The sequence below is a fragment of the Balaenoptera ricei genome, chromosome 13 (genome assembly GCF_028023285.1).
Source record: "Balaenoptera ricei isolate mBalRic1 chromosome 13, mBalRic1.hap2, whole genome shotgun sequence".
Lineage (NCBI taxonomy): Eukaryota > Metazoa > Chordata > Mammalia > Artiodactyla > Balaenopteridae > Balaenoptera > Balaenoptera ricei.
The window spans coordinates 8,873,701-8,896,005 of record NC_082651.1 but is presented as its reverse complement, the minus strand read 5'-3'; the positions used below and the strand labels follow the sequence as shown (position 1 = coordinate 8,896,005).

Sequence of the window (22,305 nt, the reverse complement as noted above, 5' to 3'; positions counted from 1 at the left end):
TGAACTGTACTGGCTTAGAGAGGAAGTAATTAAAAGAGAAATTTTCCTAAAAAGAATCACAGTGCTAAAGAGGACCAAATAATGTATCACGGTCTGTATACTCATATTCAAACAGAATAACCGTCCATCAAATAAATCTACGCTTTTTTAAAAAATTTCGGAAGGTTATCTTCATTTGTTGGTTTATTCAAATATTTATCCTTCACTAAGGAAGTACGTCCTAAGGTTTAATACAAATCTATTATACTCCCGTTCCCTCTTTTCTCTGATATTTAATACTATATGTCTGAAAATTTCATTTAGAAATTATGTGGCATATTCTGTGTAATAAAGGTAAAAAATGGCTAGTTCCAAAGCCTGAGCTTTTCTACAAAATGAAATGAGGGCTATGCCTCAGAAAAAATACCTATTTTTCTTGGAGAAAATGATTGTAGGAACAAGTATACCTGGTTTTCTTGTTTAGCTTTAGAAAACTTTTCTTGGAGATTGTCATTCTCATGAGCCAAGATATCCCTTTCCCTGGCAATTTGAGACAGTTCATCATTTGTTTCATCCAATTGCCGACGCATTCTGGAAATGTCTTGTTCACACATAATTAGGGCTTCAGTAGACTGTCTATTCCACAAATCAAATAGTACATAAGAAGAGACATTTTACCGGAACAGAATAACAAATTTTCACAAGACAGAAGATAGACAGTTAGCATGAAAACATTTGAAGAAGTTTTAAATACATTTAAATTTGTAGGAATAAACACTGCAGAGATAGTGCACTGAAGTTCCTCTGTGTTGCCAACATTTCACTATAAAAAAGGATGCCAAATATACACGGTAGTCAGTGATTTGTTAAGCATTTCAAAACTTCTGACGTTCAAGTATAAGAAAGCCTTCATCCTACCTCTAGCTGCTATGGCTTAGTCTCCTCTACAGGCTCCTCTTCCTCTGCCCGCTTAAAAATGAATGGTTCTCCGAGCTTAACCCTTAGCCTCCTGATTCTTCTCACGCTACCCCTTCTCTCAGACAATTCCTATTCATATCCGTGGCTCCCAACCCTGTCTACACCCAGACGACTCTGAAATGATCACCCCAGCCTCAGCCTCTCCCTTACACTCTAGACCCTTATATTTAACTGCTTACTACACAAACTTATAAGGACATCTCAAAGGCTTCAAAGAAAAATCTTTTCTCACGTAGGTTCATCATGTCCAGTATTCATCCCCAGCCAGAAACCTGGCACTTTTCTAGATTTTCTCCTTTACAAACACCACTCTCCTGTCCTCCAAACTCCCAACCCCAATTTATCATCACCTCTGCAGCCTAGCTGATCTTTCCGGCATAAAAATCTCAAAATTCTTTAATGATTTCTCATTGCCCACAGACTCATTTGTCTGTAACACAGGCCTCTGCCTGCCTACCTAGCCTCTCCTCCATTTCTCCCCTTACACTTTGGGTTCCAACACACTCACCTACTTGTCATTCAAGAGGCTCTTGGACATGATCTGTGGTTCTTTGTGGCTTTGTTATTCTTTCTACCTTGAATGCCTTCTCTTTCCTTTCCTTGGCAAACAGCATATCCTCCCTTTACTTCCCTAAACAGACTTAGGCCTCCTTTTAACATTAGAGAGTTATCATCTTACATATAACACTAAGCTCCTTGTTTCTTACTATCTTTGTGTAATACCTAACATAGTACTTTGCCCCCAATAAGTGCTCATATTTTTGTTGAATAAGAGACTTACCTTGATGCCTGTTCCATCTCAGCAATGATATTCTTCATGCCTGAAATGGTCTTTTCCTTGAAAAGTAATATAAGTATTAAATAAAAAATTATCTTAAACTGTTATTTCTGTTAAAACTGAATAAACTAAAAGAATTTCCCCTCCCTTTTGGATTTCCATTTGGTTTTAAACATTTATGTTCTATTTTTCTTTGCTACACTTTAAAACTAAAGCCTAATATACCAGTGTGAGTATATGTACTGGATAAAAACAATAGATTATGCTCATTTAAGCAAAGACTATACTTAGGTATATGATATGAGATCATTATATCAAATACCGTTAAAAGATGTTTTGTGCAGTTATCCACCAACACAAGAACCCCTTAAGCACCCTGTTTTTGGAAGAAAACCAATGGTTTGGCATTGTAGTGTTCTATACTGGGAATAGGACTGATTTACTTCCTCAATTCTTCATGTTATAAAACCCAGGAAAGTGAATCATGTAAAACTGAATTTAGTTATTAAGAATAATAACTTCGACCAAGTATAATACATATATGTCATCAACATCATCTTCAAAAAGCTGTTCCAATGGAATTACTTATAAAAGTATATGATTAATTTTAGGTGTGAGTTAATAAGGAGGTAAGCATTAGGCCTAGAGCAAAGGTATAAAAAAATAAATTGCTATTCTTCCTTTTCAAGGGTATGGTGAGGAAGTAGAATTAATGGAGTCAATCAAGACTGAAATGAGGGGGAATATCTTAATGCCATCAATACCATTACCACACCTCCTCCTTTAAAAACTCGCTGATCCTGAACTAGTAGTTACAGATACTTTACATAGGTTCTTAGCACTAACATTAGTCCTAAAAAAGTAGGAAAATTATTCTTTCACTAAATACCTAGATTTCACTTTGCCCTTTAAATTTTCAAATCCTTAGTAACCAAGTAGCAAGATGAAAAACTAAATCTGTATTTCCCAACTAGTGCTGTTCCTTTCATCAGAGAGACAGGTGTGTGTGTGAGTGTGTGTGTGTGTGTGTGTGATCTTCCTTTATTCACATGCTCCTCTCTAGGGTATTTTTAGCTCTGGTTTTCCATTCTGCTTTCTGGTAGAATGGTACAGATTCCACATCTGGCAGTAATGGGTATTGAAGTATGGTTAAAATATCCATTAGCAAAACTGTTAAACCCCTTTAAGAGGCACAAGCCAATGGGAGAAAAACTCAAAGAGAAAATACCACTTAAAATGGAATATTTACACATGCTTTTGAAATATAACTTAATACACTTCTAAATAAATTCTGAAAAGCTAATTGAACTTCTAGTGTTTCTGACAGAAGTTCCTTGGTTAAAATTTAAACATGGTTTATAAGCCTATTCCTTTATCAATAGAAATTCATCTTGAAAGACACTCTAAGAACACTGTAAAGTATCCAGGGCAACAAAATTACTGTATAGAATCCAAAAATATATCCTCTTAGCCTATTTTTCTCTTAATATGACCCAAATAGTACTATTTCTTAAATTGTTGAAATTTATGCCATCATTATCAATTTGATATTCCTTGTACAACCTCAATACGTTTGTCCAACCAGTGACATAGATTCAAGTTAATTGTTAAAAATTCAACTTGGACAGGATGGTCATAAATCTACTCAGAAAAAAGAGACAAACTAAAATTTTACACAAATAATTCTGGCTTTTATGATTCAAAAATCTGTGAACTGGCTATTGAATTTTCTAACTTTAATTGGTAGCAAGTAGTAGAACATCTTTTAAAACTATGATTACCAGTAAAAATTCACCTTATTCACTATAATATAGACTTCTCCATAGTAATCTATTTCTGTAATCTCCAGATTAAACTATAAAACTACTGCTTTTCACTGAAAGGCATTATAAATTCAGCTCTGAAATATCACTCCAGAGAACATTTCCTCTTTTGAATGTCTAACACTGTTTTAAAAAGTTATTTTCCCTTCATAGGATGGATGCGTTTACATTCATAATCCTATACAAAACTCTTAATTTTGAAATGGACTTGCAACTCAATATTCTTTGTGAAGGAAAAGATAATATTGGTACAGTTAGTAGAATGGAAGAAATGTGAAATACAAGATATAACAGAGGGAACAGATATTCAGAAAGAATTGAGTAATTTGTTTCTAAATATTAATGTTTTTAAAGAAAATCATGTTTAACTATTCAAAAAGTGGTTTGAATATAATGAGAAACAAAATCCCACCCCCCAAAATACCACAAAATTTCAAAAACATTAAAAGGTGTTAACTATAAAGTAATGAGTCAGACTTTTCAACAAGTTAAAAGCCAAAATTTACTACCTCACGTATTTTGATAACTTCAATTGTGCTCATGATTCCCAAATCTATTAACTTCAATTTTCTCTCCAAACCTTAAAATCCAAGAGCCTATGAATATTTCACTACATGTCCCAAAGGCATGTCAATAATCTTCCTCTCTAAGCTTGTTCTGTGTCCTGTGTTTCCTACTTCACACATAGGAACTATTCATGTGGTTCCTAAGTCAGAAAGCGCATCTTGTCAGTCTTACTTCCTAAATAGAGTTGTCTATTTCTCTCATGGATACTGCCACTCTCCTAATACAGTTCTTATCATTTTACTCCTAACTAGGGTCCTTGTCACTACTCTCATTTCCCTACAATCCACCTTTTATGTAGATTAACAAGGGCTAGGATAATGTTTTAAAGATCTAATTGTAACATTTCATTTTCATTATTTCAATGTTCCTCTATATCCATGATGATGGAACCTAAATTCAACATCATGTGTAGTTCTGATTTCTTGCTTATCTATCCCATCTCATCTTTTACCACCGCCCCCCCCCCCCTTCATCCCCCCGTACTCACCTCTTTGCACTCTATTCTCTGGACATATTAAACTATCAAGAAATCTCATGAAATTCTCTTATGAAAGCCACTGGGCTTTCATATAATCTGCTCTACTTGTTTGGATCACCCTTTCTCTAAAAGGTGCTCTACCTGTCTGGATCACTCTTTCTCTCACTGTCCCCTTTCTCTAAATCTTTTCTTGGCTAATTCCTAGTCATCTTTCAGGGCAGTGCAGGCACCATCACTGTGTAGAAGGCTTCCTAGATCTTCTCCCTCCCCTAATCCAACCCCCAGGCTGAATCAGGTATGTTTCTGAGAAACTTCACTCATACATTGTGCATACGTCATTATGGTACTTAGCACATTCTATCATAACAGCCTCTTTCTTTATCTTTCTCTGAATTATACCATAGGCCTTTGGAAGGTATGCCCACTCAACCTCAGTTTCTAACATAATTCCTGGTACATGTCAGTAAATGTTTGTTGAATGGATGGATGGATGGATAAATGAATGAATTAGTTCCCTTAGAGAGGGGAAAGACCTTATGCCAGTGATGCTGCCTTTGCTTAAGATATTTGTGGAAAACAGTTTAGGAATTGCCTTCAGAATCAGTTTATGAGCTAGAAAAGGGGGTCAATATTTCCCTGTCTTTTTGAGAACACCTTTTTGTTGTTGTTGTTGTTGTTTGAACAACAGAAATGTGGGATGAAGCTTATCATCTAACTTTATTCACCAGTTCCATGTGATCCACTCTCAAGGCTAAGGATGATGTAACAACGTGCCCCCAGTTCTGAATACAATTACAAAGGTGGTTTTAATGAAATACACATATTGCCTCCCAAGGTGGCTACCTGAGAACATAAGTTCTGCTGTGCTTTTAAAAAGCAATCAGTCTCACTGCTTTTTTTTTATTATGCTTTACATTTTGATATTTGAATTAGTTATTATTAGTGAATGTTGATCATAAATTGATGACAGAAAAATCTATTTAAAAATATTAGCTAGTGAATTTGAACACATATTTCCTAAGACTATCTTGAAATATTTCAAAATCAGATTTTAAAGTTTTAGCTCTCTAGGAAAAAATTGAGAAAATCCTATTATTTTATTCAGATTCTAGTTCAAACATTTCTTTTAAACCACGGTTGTCAGAACATACTTTCATTGCCAAACTCTCTCCAAGGGATGCAATATTCTCAGATTTTTTATCCAAACATGCTTGCAGGCATTCCTTTTCTTTAGCCAGATCATTGAGGGTTGCACCGAGAATGCTGATTTCTTCTCGCTGGGCAATACTTTGTCTTGTAAAATTATCTAAATGTGTAATCATAAAGGCATTGTTTTAATCAAGATAAATTTTTTTCCAGTTCAAGCAGAGTGAAATACTTTTCAAAGTTAATTCTCCTATATTATATTCAATGACTAAATATAAAGTACTGTATCCCAAATAAATAATGGCTTTTGCTGTTAGTGATTAAAAATGAAGGTTAATCATGAAATTCTAAATGACATAAATGTAAAAGCACAATGAACACATTTGAGTTAGAACAGCAAAGGATATATATGGAATCTAGAAAAATGGTACAGATGAACCGGTTTGCAAGGAAGAAATAGAGACACAGATGTAAAGAACAAACATATGGACACCCAGGGGGGAAAGAGGTGCGAGGGGAGGTGGTGGGACGAAGTGGGAGATTGGGATTGACATATACACACTAATATGTATAAAATAGATAACTAATAAGAATCTGCTGTATAAAAAAATAAATAAATTTTAAAAAAACATAATGGAAAAGAATATGATAAAGAATGTATATATATATATGTATAACTGAATCACTTTGCTGTACAGCAGAAATTAACACAACATTGGAAATCAACTATACTTCAATAAAGTATATTTTTTAAAAAAAGAACAGCAAAGGAAAGTTCCTTATAACAAGTTCTCAAAGTAGAATGTGTGGTGGGGTAGGGGAGGGTGTGTGGATGAAGCACGTGGACTATCAATTTTCCCCCCTCTAATTTCACCTCCCTCTAGCTTAGAATCACTGTTGGATGTAAGCTGGTAACTAACAGATCTTAATAAAATATCCAATTAAGTCATCTTCAGAGTCAAATATCTTCTAGTATTTTGGTTTTTCTAAAGTAGTGTTATAAAAATTCCTAGAAAAAAAATCATCCCAGGAAGTCTGATTTGATTTGTAAGAACGCTGGCAAGCCAATGTCACTGTTGAAGGACTGAAAGATGGTGTAGAATAGTGGTTTCTAAATTGTGGTTTCTCAACCAGAACCATTGGCAGCACCTGGGAACTTGTAAGAAATACAAATTCTTAGGTCCCATCCTAGACCTACTGAATTAGAAATTCTGAGTGGGCAGACCAATTTATGTTTTAACAAGCATCCCTCCCAAGTGACTCTAACGCACAATAAAGTTTTGAGAACCACTTTAGGAAATTGGTAAGGATACAAAAGCCCTGGCCGTATCCTACTTCGAGGAGCCTAGCTCAGTGAGCTTTAGCTCTCCAGGTAAAGACTGAAGTTTGAGAACCACTGGTATAGAGCTCGACCAAGGAAGCTCTGTGTGACTAGACCTCTGCTAGACCCCCGCCAAGGGCCACCCAGTGCAGCACTAAGAGACGTAATCCCATATGCCAAGAGGGTGATTTATATAATACATCACATCCCTTTCCCAGGCAAACCACATGTTTTGGATGTTCTGTTATCTGACTTCATTCCCATTGGCATAAACTCTAAAACAGCTAGTATCTCCTAGCTTAAAAAAATCCTCAACCCCACATCCCACTTAAGCTACCACCCCATTTTTCTACTACTCTTAATAGCCAAACTTCTTAAGACTTCTATTCTCTCCTGTCTCTACCTCCTCACTTCCCAATCATTCGTCAACCTACTCGATCTTCCACATCTAACACTATAATTCAAACTTTCTGGGGGGTCAGTGCTACCAAAACCTCCAATGTGCCAATCCAATCAATGTTTTTTCATTCTCATCTTATTTTGCTTCTTGAAAGTATCTGACAATTGACCATATCCTCCTTTTTAAAACATGTTGCTCTCTTGCTTCCCAAAATGACACTCACTTCTGGGTTTTCTTCCTGTGTCTTTGGCTTCTTCTTACTCAGTCCTGAATCCTCTTCTCCTCATTCTCTATATTTCCCCTAGGTGATTTCATGGTTTTAAAATATCATCTATATGCTGATGTGTCCCAAATGTATATCTTTAGCTTAGATTTCTCATCTGAGATACAAACTTATCTATTTTCCTGCTTACCCTACATTTTTACTTGAACTTAAAATATCCAGAAATGAGTTCTTCAATCTTCCCCTTTTATATATTCTTTTAATACTTCCTGTCTCAATAAAAAGCACCTCCACCCACCTAACTGCTTATGTCAGATATTTTTGAACTGCATAATAGCAAATCTTAAAAATATTTATTCAGTTTTAAAATGGGCTCTTTTATAGTCCTGACCAAAATTTTCCTTTAAAGTTATAAGAAGATTAAGTTATGACCATATTTTCATAAAGATCACTGGTAAGAAACAATAATAGGAGACTTTATAAAAATAATTTTCTCTATAAACTCAAGTGATACTATAGATATAGCCAAATATATGTACACTTTCCACCAAAAATAGTATATATGTAATATATTTCATTACAACAGCTATGGGCATGACATATAATACAAAAACTTATAAATTCAAAATTGATCATCATAAATTTACAAAGTATTGCTGCTTTGTTTAGCTATTTCTTCATTGAAAAATATGAAGCTATGTCTAAGTATTTATGGTCCTAAATTTAAGTAAAAATTTTTATTATCAAAGAAAAATATATTTCCCATGATTTCTGACTAAAAAACTTTAATTTAAGGGCATATTTTTAAGTTTATCTATGTTATAACTGAAGAGAAGAAAACTTTTTTTTAAACCAGACTTTTAAAGAAAAGTAACATCAGGAAAAAAAAAAAAAACTCACCAATTTTTTCATCCAAGCACATAATTTTCTCCTGAGTAAGCTGTAGCTCATATTTTTTCTTAGCAAGGTGTCGTTGAGTATCAGAAAGATCTTTTTCTGTGTTTTCATATAAAAGTCTGTAAACATTTTAATAATAAAACTAATTCTGAAATTTTGTTTTATCAACTTTTTAGTGTATTTAAATCTAAAAACTTTTAAGAATACTAAAGTACATTTTTTTCTTCTTAGTATTTTCATTATAAAAACACATTATAGGAGGTTTGAAATACATAGGATAAAAAGGGATTCTCAATCCACCACTCCAACATAAGCAACTATTAGCATTTTGGTGTTCATTAGTTTGTATTTTTTTGGCTACACATATTTTAAAGTTACCATATTCTAAATTCAAAACTGAATCCTGATTTTTTTTCCACCTACACTTAATCTTTAATATTTTTTAATCTTATTATTCAGCCCTCCAAATTATCATTTTCTGGCTGAAAAACCTTATATGAGCAGTAACCATTTACTTAAGTACTCCCCTAATATCAGACATTTAGGTTCATTTCAGGTTTTCACTATTATAAATAAATCTGTAATGAATAGCATTTCATTGAGTCCACAAACATTTATTAAGTGTCTAGTATGTACCAGGCACTAGGTGTTGAGGAAGCTATGGTGAACTAGGTGGGCAGTGGCCCTGGTCTCATGGAGTTCACAGTCAATAAACAAATATTAATAAGTAAACAGACTATAATTTCTGGAAATATGGAAGCTAGATAATCTGAAAGTCCTCTCACCACAAAACACTTACACATACTAAATATGATGTAAGAAGCATCCTTTTAAATGTATAGCAAAACTTAGAAGGATTTGTAAGGGAAGTCCCCTGGAGCCAAATCAGAGCAATAAGACAATGAACTGATGTTATGTTGGATACAGTTGGGGTTTGCCTGTCTCTGTGGCCTAGAGTCTTGCCTTTTAACTCAGAAACAGAAGATGTGGCCACAGAGATGGCTGCAACACAAGTATTAGAACTAAAGTCCTGGAATTCCCTGCTGGTCCAGTGGTTAGGACTCTGTGTTCTCACTGCTGAGGGCCCAGGTTTGATCCCTGGTTGGGGAATTAAGATCCCACAAGCCATGTGGCATGGCCAAAACAGAAAAAAATAAAAAAGAATTAAGATCCTCTACCATAAGGCCACTAAGGGCTACACTATTTTTTTTTTCATATTATTTTACATGCTTGAAGACTTCTTTTTTTTTAAAGAGCTCCTGACTTATTTACTTACTTTATTATTTTTTTTGGCTGTGTTGGGTCTTCGTTTCTATGCGAGGGCTTTCTCTAGTTGTGGCAAGCGGGGGCCACTCTTCATCGCGGTGTGCAGGCCTCTCACTGTTACGGCCTCTCTTGTTGTGGAGCATGGGCTCCAGACGTGCAGGCTCAGTAGTTGTGGCTCACGGGCCTAGTTGCTCCGCGGCATGTGGGATCTTCCCAGACCAGGGCTCAAACCTGTGTCCCCTGCATTAGCAGGCAGATTCTCAACCACTGTGCCACCAGGGAAGCCCAAGGGCTACACTATTACTGGAGAGGATAGACTAGAAGAAATCAGCTTGCCAAACATTGCTAGGGCCAGGGTAATAAAAATAACTAAAAGTCTTCATTGGGAATTCTCAATCTCAAAATAAGAAATCAAAATAAAATCTGGTTCCAGGATGGTCATATAATCTAGAACACTCAGTGGAAATAAAAGTTCTCTGGAGGGACATGCCCTCAACTCAGGCACAAACTAAACCTCAGACACAGGTCTGTTGAAAATGAGCTCACAATTCAATCTTAAAAACACATTAAGAAACAACCCAAACTTAGTGGGAGTCAAAAAACACACAAACTAAATTAAATCCCAAAGAACTTCAGATTACAGCATTATTAAATAGCAATTTAAAAATAGTTTTAAATACTAAGACATAACATAAGTAATAGAATACACAATGAAAAGAAAAAAGAACCAGCAGATTTTTAAAAGAACCAAAGAGAACTGCAGGAAATTAAACTAAAGTCACTGAAATAAAACTTTTAGAAGGACAACATCAAATGACAAGTTTAAGAACAAAATAGACACAGCTAAAGAGACAATTAGTAAGATAGAAAGAAAAATTTTAAAAAGCCAGATCAGAGGAAATTACCTATAATAGAGCACAGAAAAAAAGATAGAAAAAATACAAAAGAAAGGTTAAGAGACATAAAGAATAGAATGAGAAGGTCCAATATTCACCTAATAAAAATTCCACGAGAGAATAAACATAATATTCAAAGAAACAATGGCTCATATAATACATGAAATCTTAAACTAAAGAAACATCAATGAAAAACATAAACAGCAACTTTGAGGGAATGTAAATCATGGGTAGAGCCAAAAAAAAATCTGTATCTATTAAGACAATTATAAATGGAGGAGGGTAAAAGTATTTAAAGGGACACAAGATTTCTACATTTAAACTGATAAAATGTGACACCAGTAGGCTGTGTTGAGTTATGTATGTATAATGTAATACCTAGAGCAACCAATGAAAACATCTACATAGAGATATTCAAAAGTATTAAAGATAGATCCAAATGGAATTCTTAAAAATGTTCAAGTAACCCACAGAAAGGTAGGAAAAAGAAAACAGAGATAAGAAAAACAAAGGGAAGAAACAAAAAAACAAATAAAACGGGAGACTTGAGCCCTAACATATAATAATTACATTAAATACATAAGGTCTACCTTATTTATGTTAGCTAAACACTAGAAACAATCAAAATGTCCCTCAGTAGATGAACGGTTAAATTGTGGTACATCCATACCATGGAATACAATGATAAAAGTACATAAAACTATACATACACATTGAACTAGTGACAATTTCTGCTTTTGATATTGTACTATAGTTATATAAAATGTAATAGCTGTGAGAAACTGGGTGAAGGAATCTCTCTGTATTTTTGCAACCTCCTTCCACCCTAAATTATTTTAAATTTAAGAAGTAAAACAAATTCTCAAATCCAAGCTGCACAGCTAAACTAAATAAATAAAAATCTCAGGGTGGGAATTAGGAATCACTACTATTTTTAAAGTTCCTTATTTGATTCCAATATGCAGCCAAGGTTGTTAAGGAGTGCCTCCTACTGCTGCTTCACCCAGGGGAGCAAAAGGTGAAAAAGTGACAAAGCAGATGTTATGTAAGACAAAATGTTATTGCAATTTTATGGTGTCTCTCCCATCTTAGTACTCTTCCATCCCCCATAGTGTGAACTCAATGAGGCTGTTCCCCCCAAAGCACTGTATGACATAATAACTTATATCTTGATGGAAAAATGTGCTCACAGACCAAAATGATAAGACATTTGAAAAGACAAGTCATTTCGAAAGAAACAAAATATACTGATTACAGAATCCAGCAATACCAGATATATTAGAAGAAATAGACCAAAATTTTTAATTAGACTAATAAACATATTAAAAGAAAGAGAAAGATATCAGCAATATGAAAAAAGAACCAAGGGGAGAAACAGATGTGACAAGTATGAGAAATGTAGTAGATGAAATTAAAAGAAAAAAAAAAAAAGATGGTGTAAATAGCAGAATGAATATAGCTGATCAATGAGTTAGCAAACTGAAAGACCAAATTGAGGATATTTCTCAGAATGAAGTATAAAAGGACAAATAAATTAAAAACATGAGATGAAAAGTTAGAAGACTTACCAAACCTGACTTTAAGACTTACTATAGTAACCATAATAGAGAGCCCAGAAATAGGCTCACATTTATTCAGTCAATTAATTTTCAACGAAAAGCAATACAATGGGGAAAAGAAACAATTGGTATTGGAACAAGTGAATTGCCATGTGGGGAAAAAAATGAATCTTGACCCCTACATCACATCACATACAAAAGACATAATATAAAAGCTAAAACTATCAATATAATGCTTTTGAGAGAAATCACAAACATATACATAAAAAGTTTTAACCAATTTTAGTAAATCAAATCCAAGAATATAGAAAAACTATAATACATCATGTCCAAGTGGAGTTAACTCAGGAATGCAAGGTTGGTTTACAATCTAAAATTATTTAATGTTATTCACCATATTAACACCCTAAAAAAAAAGAGAAAAAAGCCATATGACCAGATTAATAGATGCAAAATAGACATTTGACAAAATTCAATATCCACTCTTCATATGAACTCTCAGCAAATTAGGAATAGAACTTTTTCAATCTGATAATAGGCACCTACAAAGAGCCTACAGCAAACATCACAATGGTGAACGGTTGAATGCTTTTCTACTAAGATTAAGAATAAAACGAGGATGGCTGTTCTCATCCTTCTATTCAACATTATACTAGAGGTTCTAGCCAGAGAAATAAGGCAAGAAAAAGAAACAGGCATTCAGACTGGAAAAGAAGAAGCAAAACTCTCTATTCACAGACAACATGATAATCTATGTAGAAAATCCTACTGAATCTACCAAAAAAAACTATCTTAACAAGTGAGTTTTAGCAAGATTGCAAAATACAAGAGCAGTACACAAAAATCAATTTTGTTTCTTACACAGGTATACCTCATTTTATTGCATTTTGCTTTACTGCACTTTGCAGATATTGCTTTTTTTTTTTTTTTTTTTACAAATTGAAGGTTTGTGCCAACCCTGCATCATACAAATCTATTAACACCATTTTTCTAACAGTGTTTGCTCACTTCATGTCTGTGTCACATCTTGGTAATTTTCAAAGTATTTCAAACCCTCCACCAGCAAAATGATTGACTTGCTAAAGGCTCAAATGATAGTTAGCATTTTTTTAGCAATAAAGTCTTTTTATTTTATTTATTTATTTATTTATTTTTGGCTGCATTGGGTCTTCATTGCTGTGCACGGGCTTCCTCTAGTTGCGGCGAGTGGGGGCCACTCTTTGTTGCAATACATGGGCTTCTCATTGCAGTGGCTTCTCTTGTTGTGGAGCACAGGCTCTAGGCACATGGGCTTCAGTCGTTGCAGCACGCGGGCTCAGTAGTTGTGGCTCACGGGCTCTAGAACGCAGGCTCAGTAGTTGTGGCGCATGGGCTTAGGTGCTCCACGGCATGTGGGATCTTCCCGGACCAGGGCTTGAACCCATGTCCCCTGCATTGGCAGGCAGAGTCTTAACCACTGTGCCACCAGGGAAGTCCAATAAAGTCTTTTTAAATTGAGGTGTGTACATTGTTTTTTAGACATAATGCTATTGCACACTTAAGAGACTACAGTGTAGTGTAAACATAACTTTTATATGTACTCAGAAGCCAAACAATTTGTGTGACTTGCTTTATTGTGATATTTGTTTTATTGCTGTGGTCTGGAACAGAACATGCAATATTTCCAAGGTCTGCTTGTACTAGCAAAAAAACAATAGGAAACTGAAATTTAAAAAGCATTTATAGGGCTTCCCTGGTGGCGCAGTGGTTGAGAATCTGCCTGCCAATGCAGGGGACACGGGTTCGAGCCCTGGTCTGGGAAGATCCCACATGCCGCGGAGCAACTAGGCCCATGAGCCACAATTACTGAGCCTGCACGTCTGGAGCCTGTGCTCCGCAACAAGAGAGGCCGCGATAGTGAGAGGCCCGTGCACCGCAATGAAGAGTGGCCCCTGCCTGCCGCAACTAGAGAAAGCCCTTGCACAGAAACGAAGACCCAACACAGCTAAAAATAAAATAAATAAATTTATAAAAAAAAAAAAGCATTTATAATAGCATAAAGAATGTGAAATACTTAGGTATAAATATGACAAAGGGTGTACAAGATTTGTACACTGAAAAAATATAAAACACTGTTGAGAGAAATTTTAAAAGATCTAAATAAATGGAGAGAGATTTTCTGTTTATGGATCAAAGGCTCAATATTGTTCATAGTTAATTTTCCAAAATTGATCTGTAGATTCCACATAATTCTAAGCAAAATCCCAATAATAATTTATGTATGTTGACAAGATGATCCTAAAATTTATATGAAAATGTGAAGGACCTAGGACACCCAAAACAACTTTGAAAACGAACTAAGTTGGAGGACTTAACAGTACTTGATTTCAAGACTAATTATGCAGCTTCAATTATCAAGGCAGTGATACTAGCATAAAGATGGAAAAATAGATCGATGGAATAGAGTCCAGAAACAGACTCACATATATGGTCAACCAATTTTTTCACTAAGATGCCAAGGCAATTCAGTGGGTGAATGGATAATCTTAAGAAATAACCAATGGATACCCATATACAAAAAACAAACAAAAAAACTACCTCTACTTTTATCTCATACTTTACACAAAAATTAATTCAAAAAGGATTACAGACCTTACATTTATGTAAGAGCTAGAACTATAAAACTGCTAGAAACAAACACAGCAAAAATTTTTAGTGACCTTAGGTTTGGCAAAAATTTCTTAAACAGAACACAAAAAGCATGATATAAATGAAAAATAATTTCAATTGTCCTTCATCAAAATTTAAAGTCTTTGCTCAACAAAAGACACTGATAACAAAGTAAAAAGGCAAGCTCTATACTGGGGCAAGATATTTGCAAAACATGTATCTGACAAAAAATTTGTATCTAGACCCTATAAAGGACTTTTATAAGTTAATGATAAAGAGATAAACAAACCAATAAAAAATGGGCAAATACTTGAACAGATATTTCACTGAAGAAGATATATGAATGGCAAATAAGTAAATGAACAGATAATCAATATCACTGATCATTAGGGAAAAGCAAATTAAAACTACACTAAGATACTACACACCCACTAGTATAACTAAAGTAAAAAGACAGATGGTATCAAGTGTTGATCAGGATACAAAGCAACTGGCACTCTCATGCACGGCTGGCGGGAATATAAAATGGTAAAACAATTTTGGAAAACAGTTTGGCTGCCCTGGAAGCTATCAGGGGAACCAAAACTGTGTCCTTGGGTTATAGGATCAGGGCAGCAAGGATTTACAGTGGTACTTATCTGGCTTTTGGTGGAGAGCTGCCCTTGACAATGGAGACGAACATTCTGTGCACTATACCTGACTGTTACAAGATCCTACCTGATAACTCTCATTCAGTATGCATCTGGGAAAAAAAGTACCAATGCCTGCAGAATGGCATAGTAAATCAACAGTAATAAAGTATTTTAAAATATAGTTAAATTCTACTGTAGTCCAAGAAGAATCCCTTTAAATGCCCTGACGAACTATTTTCTTAGCTTTCTTCTTGTAAAACACTTTTAAAATGCATGCTAATCATACTGCTCAATATCAAAAAAACAAACAACACAATCAAAAAATGGGAAGATCTAAATACACACTCCTCCAAAGACATACAGATGGACAACAGGAACATTAAAAGATGCTCAACATCGCTAACTATTAAAGAAATGCAAATCAAAACTACAATGAGGTATCACCTCACACCAGTCAGAATGGCCATCATCAAAAAGTCTACAAATAATTAATGCTGGAGAGGGTGTGGAGAAAGAGGAACCCTCCTACACTGTTGGTGGGAATGTAAATTGGTATAGCCACTATGGAAAACAGCATGGAGGTTCCTTAAAAAACTAAAAATAGAGCTACAGTATGATACTGAAATCCTACTCCTGGGCATATATCTGTAGAAAACCATACTTTGAAAAGATACATGTACCCCAATGATCACTGGTGCACTCTTTACAATAGCCAAGACATGGAAGCAACCTAATTGTCCATCGACAGATGAATGGAAAAAGAAGATGTGGTACATATATACAATGGAATACTACTCAGCCATAAAAAAGAATGAAATAATGCCATTTGCAGCAACATAGATGGACCGAGAGATCAGCATATTAAGTGAAGTAAGCCAGACAGAGAAAGATAAATATCATATGATGTCGTTTGTATGTGGAATCTAAAAAAAATGATACAAATGAACTTATTTACAAAACAGAAAGAGATTCACAGACATAGAAAACAAACTTATGGTTACCAAAGGGGAAAGAGGGGTGGGAGAAAGGATAAATCAGGAGGTTGGGATTAACATATACACACTACTATGTATAAAATAGATAACCAACAAGGACATACTGTATAGCACAGAGTACTATACTCAATATTTTGTAATAACCTATAAGGGAAAAGAATCTGAAAAGGAATATATATATGTATATGTATATAACTGAATCACTGTGCTGTATACCTGAAACTAACACAATACTGTAAATCAACTCCATTAAAAAGTTCTTTAAAAAATGGATGCTAATATAGGAGCCATAAATGCATTACAATAATAAATATATCAATGCATATGATAATGAATGAGTCCAGAAAAGACAAGCGGAGGATGTGGCAAAACCTTCCGGTGTACACTGTGGCCGTCCTTATCCTGTTAAACCGCACTGCAGCCACATATCTTCCCAAATAGCCATAAGACCCCTGCACAACACAAGAATATACCTAATAAGAAAAAGGAAAATGGAAAACTACATTCATAATCAGAAGTTCTCAAATCAGACCTTTAAATCACTGACCAATAAACCCACACCGAAAACAGACATTCAAGAAATAGAAACTTTAGAAATAAAGCTGGTAGCTTCTTTTACGGACTCTTCTAACTCCAATATGAGAAAACAGGCACTCAGAAAACTCGTTCAAGATATGTTTAGGAGTTGCTTTTACCAAAGCCCAAAGGGACTTTGGTTAAGCTATCTAACATGGTTTTTAATCAAATGCTTATTGTGGGGCTTAAAACCAACCCTCTGTGCAGCCTTAGTAGGAGGTGTTAAAAATCAGGGTTCTGCCATGGGGTGTGATTTCCCTGATTTCTCTGTATGGTCTTATTCTCAAAACAAATTACCATTTGGTTCTCAAGTTGCACTCTCCATTATAGCTCAGATGTATACACTTTTGTCCATTTCTAAGGGAGACACTCATTCAGAGACACTCAAAATAATGTTTTTACAGATAGTTGGTTATAATCAAGTAGACTCTCCAGAGAAACTCAAACCAGTGAAATAGAAAACTCTACAGATTGACAGCACTGATAAACCAAGCTGTAATGTATGGTGATATTTTTTATAGTTTCCACTCAGCATTTTAACAAATAAATTACAAGCAACAGTTTGATTAGCAGAGGCTGAAATTCATGCTTTGTTACCTCAGAATGACTCTAAGACTTAAAATTCAAGATGAGAAATCTGCACTTATAAACCTCACTGCACAGAACAGAATGCTTCCTTCACAAAATGACATAATCAGAACCAAATCACAGATTTTTAAAGCAATTTTGGAAAATGTCTTGTCAGGTGATTTGTCTGGCCAGAAATCAGATAGTGAAGGTTCTCAGTATGACATTAATATGGGATCTGACGTACAGTTGCCATCTCCAGCTCAGAGTCCTAGAATAGATTTCGGTTGTTTCCAAATTTGGGCAATTATGGCTAAAGCTGCTATAAACACTGCATGTAGGTTTTTGTGTGGACATACATTTTCAACTCCTTTGGATAAATACCAACAAGCATGATTGCTGGATTATATGATAAGAGTATGTTTAGTTTTGTATGAAACTGCCAAACAGCCTTACAAAGTGACTGTACCATTTTGAATTCCCACCAGCAATGAATAAGAATTCCTGTTGACCCACATCCTCACCAGCATTTGTTGTGTTTCCAATTTTGGCCATTCTGATATGTATTGGTATCTCATTGTTGTTTTTAAACTTTTTTTTTCCCCGCAGTTGCATTTTTAATTAATTAATTAATTAATTTTTGGCTGTGTTGGGTCTTCGTTTCTGTGCGAGGGCTTTCTCTAGTTGCGGCGAGCGGGGGCCACTCTTCATCGTGGTGCGTGGGCCTCTCACAGTCGCGGCCTCTCTTGTTGCGGAGCATAGGCTCCAGACGCGCAGGCTCAGTAGTTGTGGCTCACGGGCCCAGTTGCTCCGCGGCATGTGGGATCTTCCCAGACCAGGGCTCGAACCCGCATCCCCTGCATTGGCAGGCAGATTCTCAACCACTGCGCCACCAGGGAAGCCCTCATTGTTGTTTTTAATTTGCATTTCCAGATGACACATGATGTGGCGCATCTTTTTATATGCTTATTTGCCATCTGTATAACTTCTGTGGTGAGATGTCTGTAAAGGTCTTTGGCCCATTATTTAAGTGGGTTATTTCTTATTGTTGAGTTTTTTAAAAGTTCTTTGTATATTTTGGAAAACCTATCTATCTATCTATCTATCTATCCATCTATCTATCTATCTATTCTTAAGGTACAGTTGATGTACAATATTATATAAGTTTCATGTGTATAACATAGTGATTCACAATTTTTAAAGGTTATATGCCATTTATAGTCTGATTTATTTCACTTAGCATAATACCCTCCATGTTCATCCATGTTGTTACAAAGGGCAAAATGGCAAAATTTCATATATTGTATATTCATATTCATGAATATATATGTACATATTCCCATACATATATATACACACACACACATATATATACCACATCTTCTTTATCTATTCACCTGTTGATGGACACTTAGGTTTTTTCCATATCTTGGCAACTGTAAATAATGATTCTATGAACACTGGGCTGCATGTATCTTTTCAAATTAGTATTTTCATTTTCTTCAGATAAATACCCAGGAGTGGAATTGCTGGGTCATATGGTAGTTCTATTTTTATCAATAGTTTTTTGAGAAACCTCTATACTGTTTTCCATAGTGGCTGCATCAATTTCCATTTCCAGTACACGAGGGTTCCCTTTTCTCCACATCCTCCCCAACATTTGTTATTTGTGGTCTTTTGGATGATGACCATTCTGACAGGTATGAGCTGATATCTCATTGTGGTTTTAATGTGCATTTCTCTGATGATTAGTGATGTTGAGCATCTTTTCATGTGCCTGTTAGCCATCTATATGTCTTCTTTGGGAAAATGTCTATTCAGTTCTTCTGACCATTTTTAAATTGAGTTGTCTTTTTAAAATTGAGTTGTGGATAGCAGTTCTTCATCAGAGGTGTCTTTTACAAATACTTTCTTCCAGTCTCTGGCTTATCCTCCCATCTACTTGACATTGTGTTGTGTGGAGTAGAAGTCTTTAATTTTAATGAAGTACAGTTTATCAATTATTTATTTCATGGATTGTGCTTAAGGGTTGTATCTAAAAAGTAATCACCATACCCAAGGTCATCTACGTTTTCTCCTATGTTATCTTCTAGAGGTTTCATGGCTTTGCATTTTACATTTAGGCCTATGATTCATTTTGTGTTAATATGAAAGGTGTAATGTCTCTGTCTAGATTCTTTGTTTTTGTGTGTGGGGGTGGGGTTTTGTTTGTTTCAGGGTTTGTTTTTTTTTTTGGTTTTTTGGTTTTGTTTTTTTTTTTTGCATGTGGATGTCCAGTTTTTCCAGTACCATTTGTTGAAAAGACTGTCTTTGCTCTATTGTATTGCCTTTGCCTTTATCAAAGATCACTTGACTATATTTATCTGGATCTATTTCTGGGCTCTCTATTCTGTTCCATTGGTCTGTCTATTCTTTTGCCAATACCACACTGTCTTGATTACTGTAGCCTTATAGTAAGTCTTAAGTCAGGTAGTGTCAGTACTCCAATTGTGTTTCTTCAGTATCTTTTAATTCTTTACCTCTCCATATAAACTGTAGAATCCATTTGTTAATATACACAAAATAATTTGCTGCAATTTTGATCAGAATTGCACTGAATCTGTAGACCAAGCTGGGAAGAGCTGACATCTTGACAATATTGAGTTTTCCTTTCCATGAACATGGAATATCTCTTCATTTATTTAGTTCTTCTTTGATTTCATTCACCAGTTTTGTAGTTTTCCTCATATAAATTTTACACAAAGTTTATTAGATTTAACTTAAGTATTTCTTTTGGAGGGGGTGCTCACATAAATGTGTTTTTAATTTCAAATTCCACTTCTTCATTGCTAGTAAATAGGGAAGCAACTGACTTTGTATATTAACCTTGTATCCTGCAACCTTGTTATAAATGTTTATTAGTTCCAGATTTTTTTGTTGATTCTTTTGGATTTTCTAGGATACCATGTCATCTAGATTAGATTTTAATATTGAAATCTTTTTAGCTTCAAATATCCAAATTCAAACCAAACCAGTTTTGGAATCACTGGACATGGAGACCCAAACTAACTTTTTAGTAACAGATAGCTCTATCGATCATTCAACTCCATGGGATATTCTAACTTCTTGGGCCTAGAGATGTTTGATGCACAAATGCAGACACAGAGACCTTTTTTTTTTAATGATATGCTTCTAGGAAATATTCTGAAACACTCCAGCTTTTTATAAGTGCTGATTTATCTGACATAGAAATCCAAACAGAAGAACTTCTACTACTAAAATACACCTGTTTAGAAAGAAAAGTTCATGTAAGCAGTATAGAAACACAGAAAATGAGTATTGGTTTTGAAACCTGGGGATTTTTTTTTTTTTTCACCAGCAATGAAACATAAACAGCAATAGATACATTTCTTTCTGGCTGGTTCAGCCTGAACACTATGGAACCTCAGTTTAGAGTTATAGAAACCTAAGCATGTGCTGAACTGTGCTCAGGACTTAACTTCTACTGAGTGGAGTTCACATGTAGGATAAACTTAAAATTTTTCTCATGAACTGACAAAATGGATAACAGAGACAATGGTATTTTAACTATGCATAGGTTCATTATAATTCTTTGCCTTTTATACACGTATATATGAAATCTATGATAAATGTGAGTGCGTTATAAAGACATTAACCTATTAAAATACACGGACAGCTGACTTCTCAGCAGAAATAATTTAAGTCAGAAGACAGTAGGATATCATCAAAGTGTTAAAATAAAAATAATTCCCAAACTGTAGAATTCTCTACCTAGCAAAAATATCCTTCAGTACAGTAAGGTTGCAACAGAGGTAGCGAGAAACACTCAGCTTTTGGATACATTTTGAAGACAAAATCAACTGGATTGGATATGGGTATATGAAAGAGAAATCATGGATCACTTCAAGGTTTCAGTATGAATGGAGTTTCCATTGACTGAGATGAGAAGACTGAAAGAGCGGGTTTGTGTGTGTCAGAGGGCGAAGGGTGGAGAAACTCAGGTTTGGAAATGTTAATTTTGAGAGGCCTATTAGACATCCTAGTGAAGATGACAACAAGGTGGTTGGACATTCAAGTTTACAGTTCAAGAGAGAAGTCCAGGCTACAGATATACATTTGAGAGTCAAGAGTAAATACATGAAAGTGAATGAGATCACCTAGGGATGAGTATAGATATAAAAAAGAAGTAGTCTAAGGACTGAACTCAGGGACACTTCCAACATTTGGAGGTAAGGAGATGAGGAAGAACTATCAGGAAAGACTGAATAGGACAGCCAAAGAGATAAAAAGAAAATCAAATGAGCATGGTATCTCAGAAGCCAAATGAACAAAGTGTTTAAAGGAGCAGAGAAAGAGAACGTAAGTAATCAACTTTGTCAAATGTTGCCGATAGGTCAAATAAAATGAAGACTGATAACTGACCACTGGATTGAGCAACATGAAAGTAAATATTACCTTGAAAAGAAGTTTTGATAGGATGGTGAGGGAGAAAGGTAGATTATAGTAGGTTCAAGAGAAAACAAGAAGTGAGACATTGGAGCCAGAAGTTCAGGCAACTCTTTCAGTGAAATTCCT

The 22,305-nt window shown here is 35.0% G+C and overlaps 1 protein-coding gene across 7 annotated transcripts in view; it reads right to left on the bottom strand.

Annotated features, from left to right (window-relative positions):
- Positions 1-22,305, bottom strand: part of TSGA10 (testis specific 10) — a 110,601-nt gene that overhangs the window by 43,559 nt on the left and 44,737 nt on the right. For all 7 annotated transcript variants that reach the window (XM_059942743.1, XM_059942739.1, XM_059942738.1 and 4 more), the window contains 4 exons: positions 8,594-8,709; positions 5,755-5,909; positions 1,739-1,794; positions 447-615 (listed from right to left, as the gene is read on the bottom strand). In XM_059942743.1, coding sequence (XP_059798726.1) covers positions 447-615; positions 1,739-1,794; positions 5,755-5,909; positions 8,594-8,709 — 496 coding nt within the window. The remainder of the gene's footprint in view (positions 1-446; positions 616-1,738; positions 1,795-5,754; positions 5,910-8,593; positions 8,710-22,305) is intronic.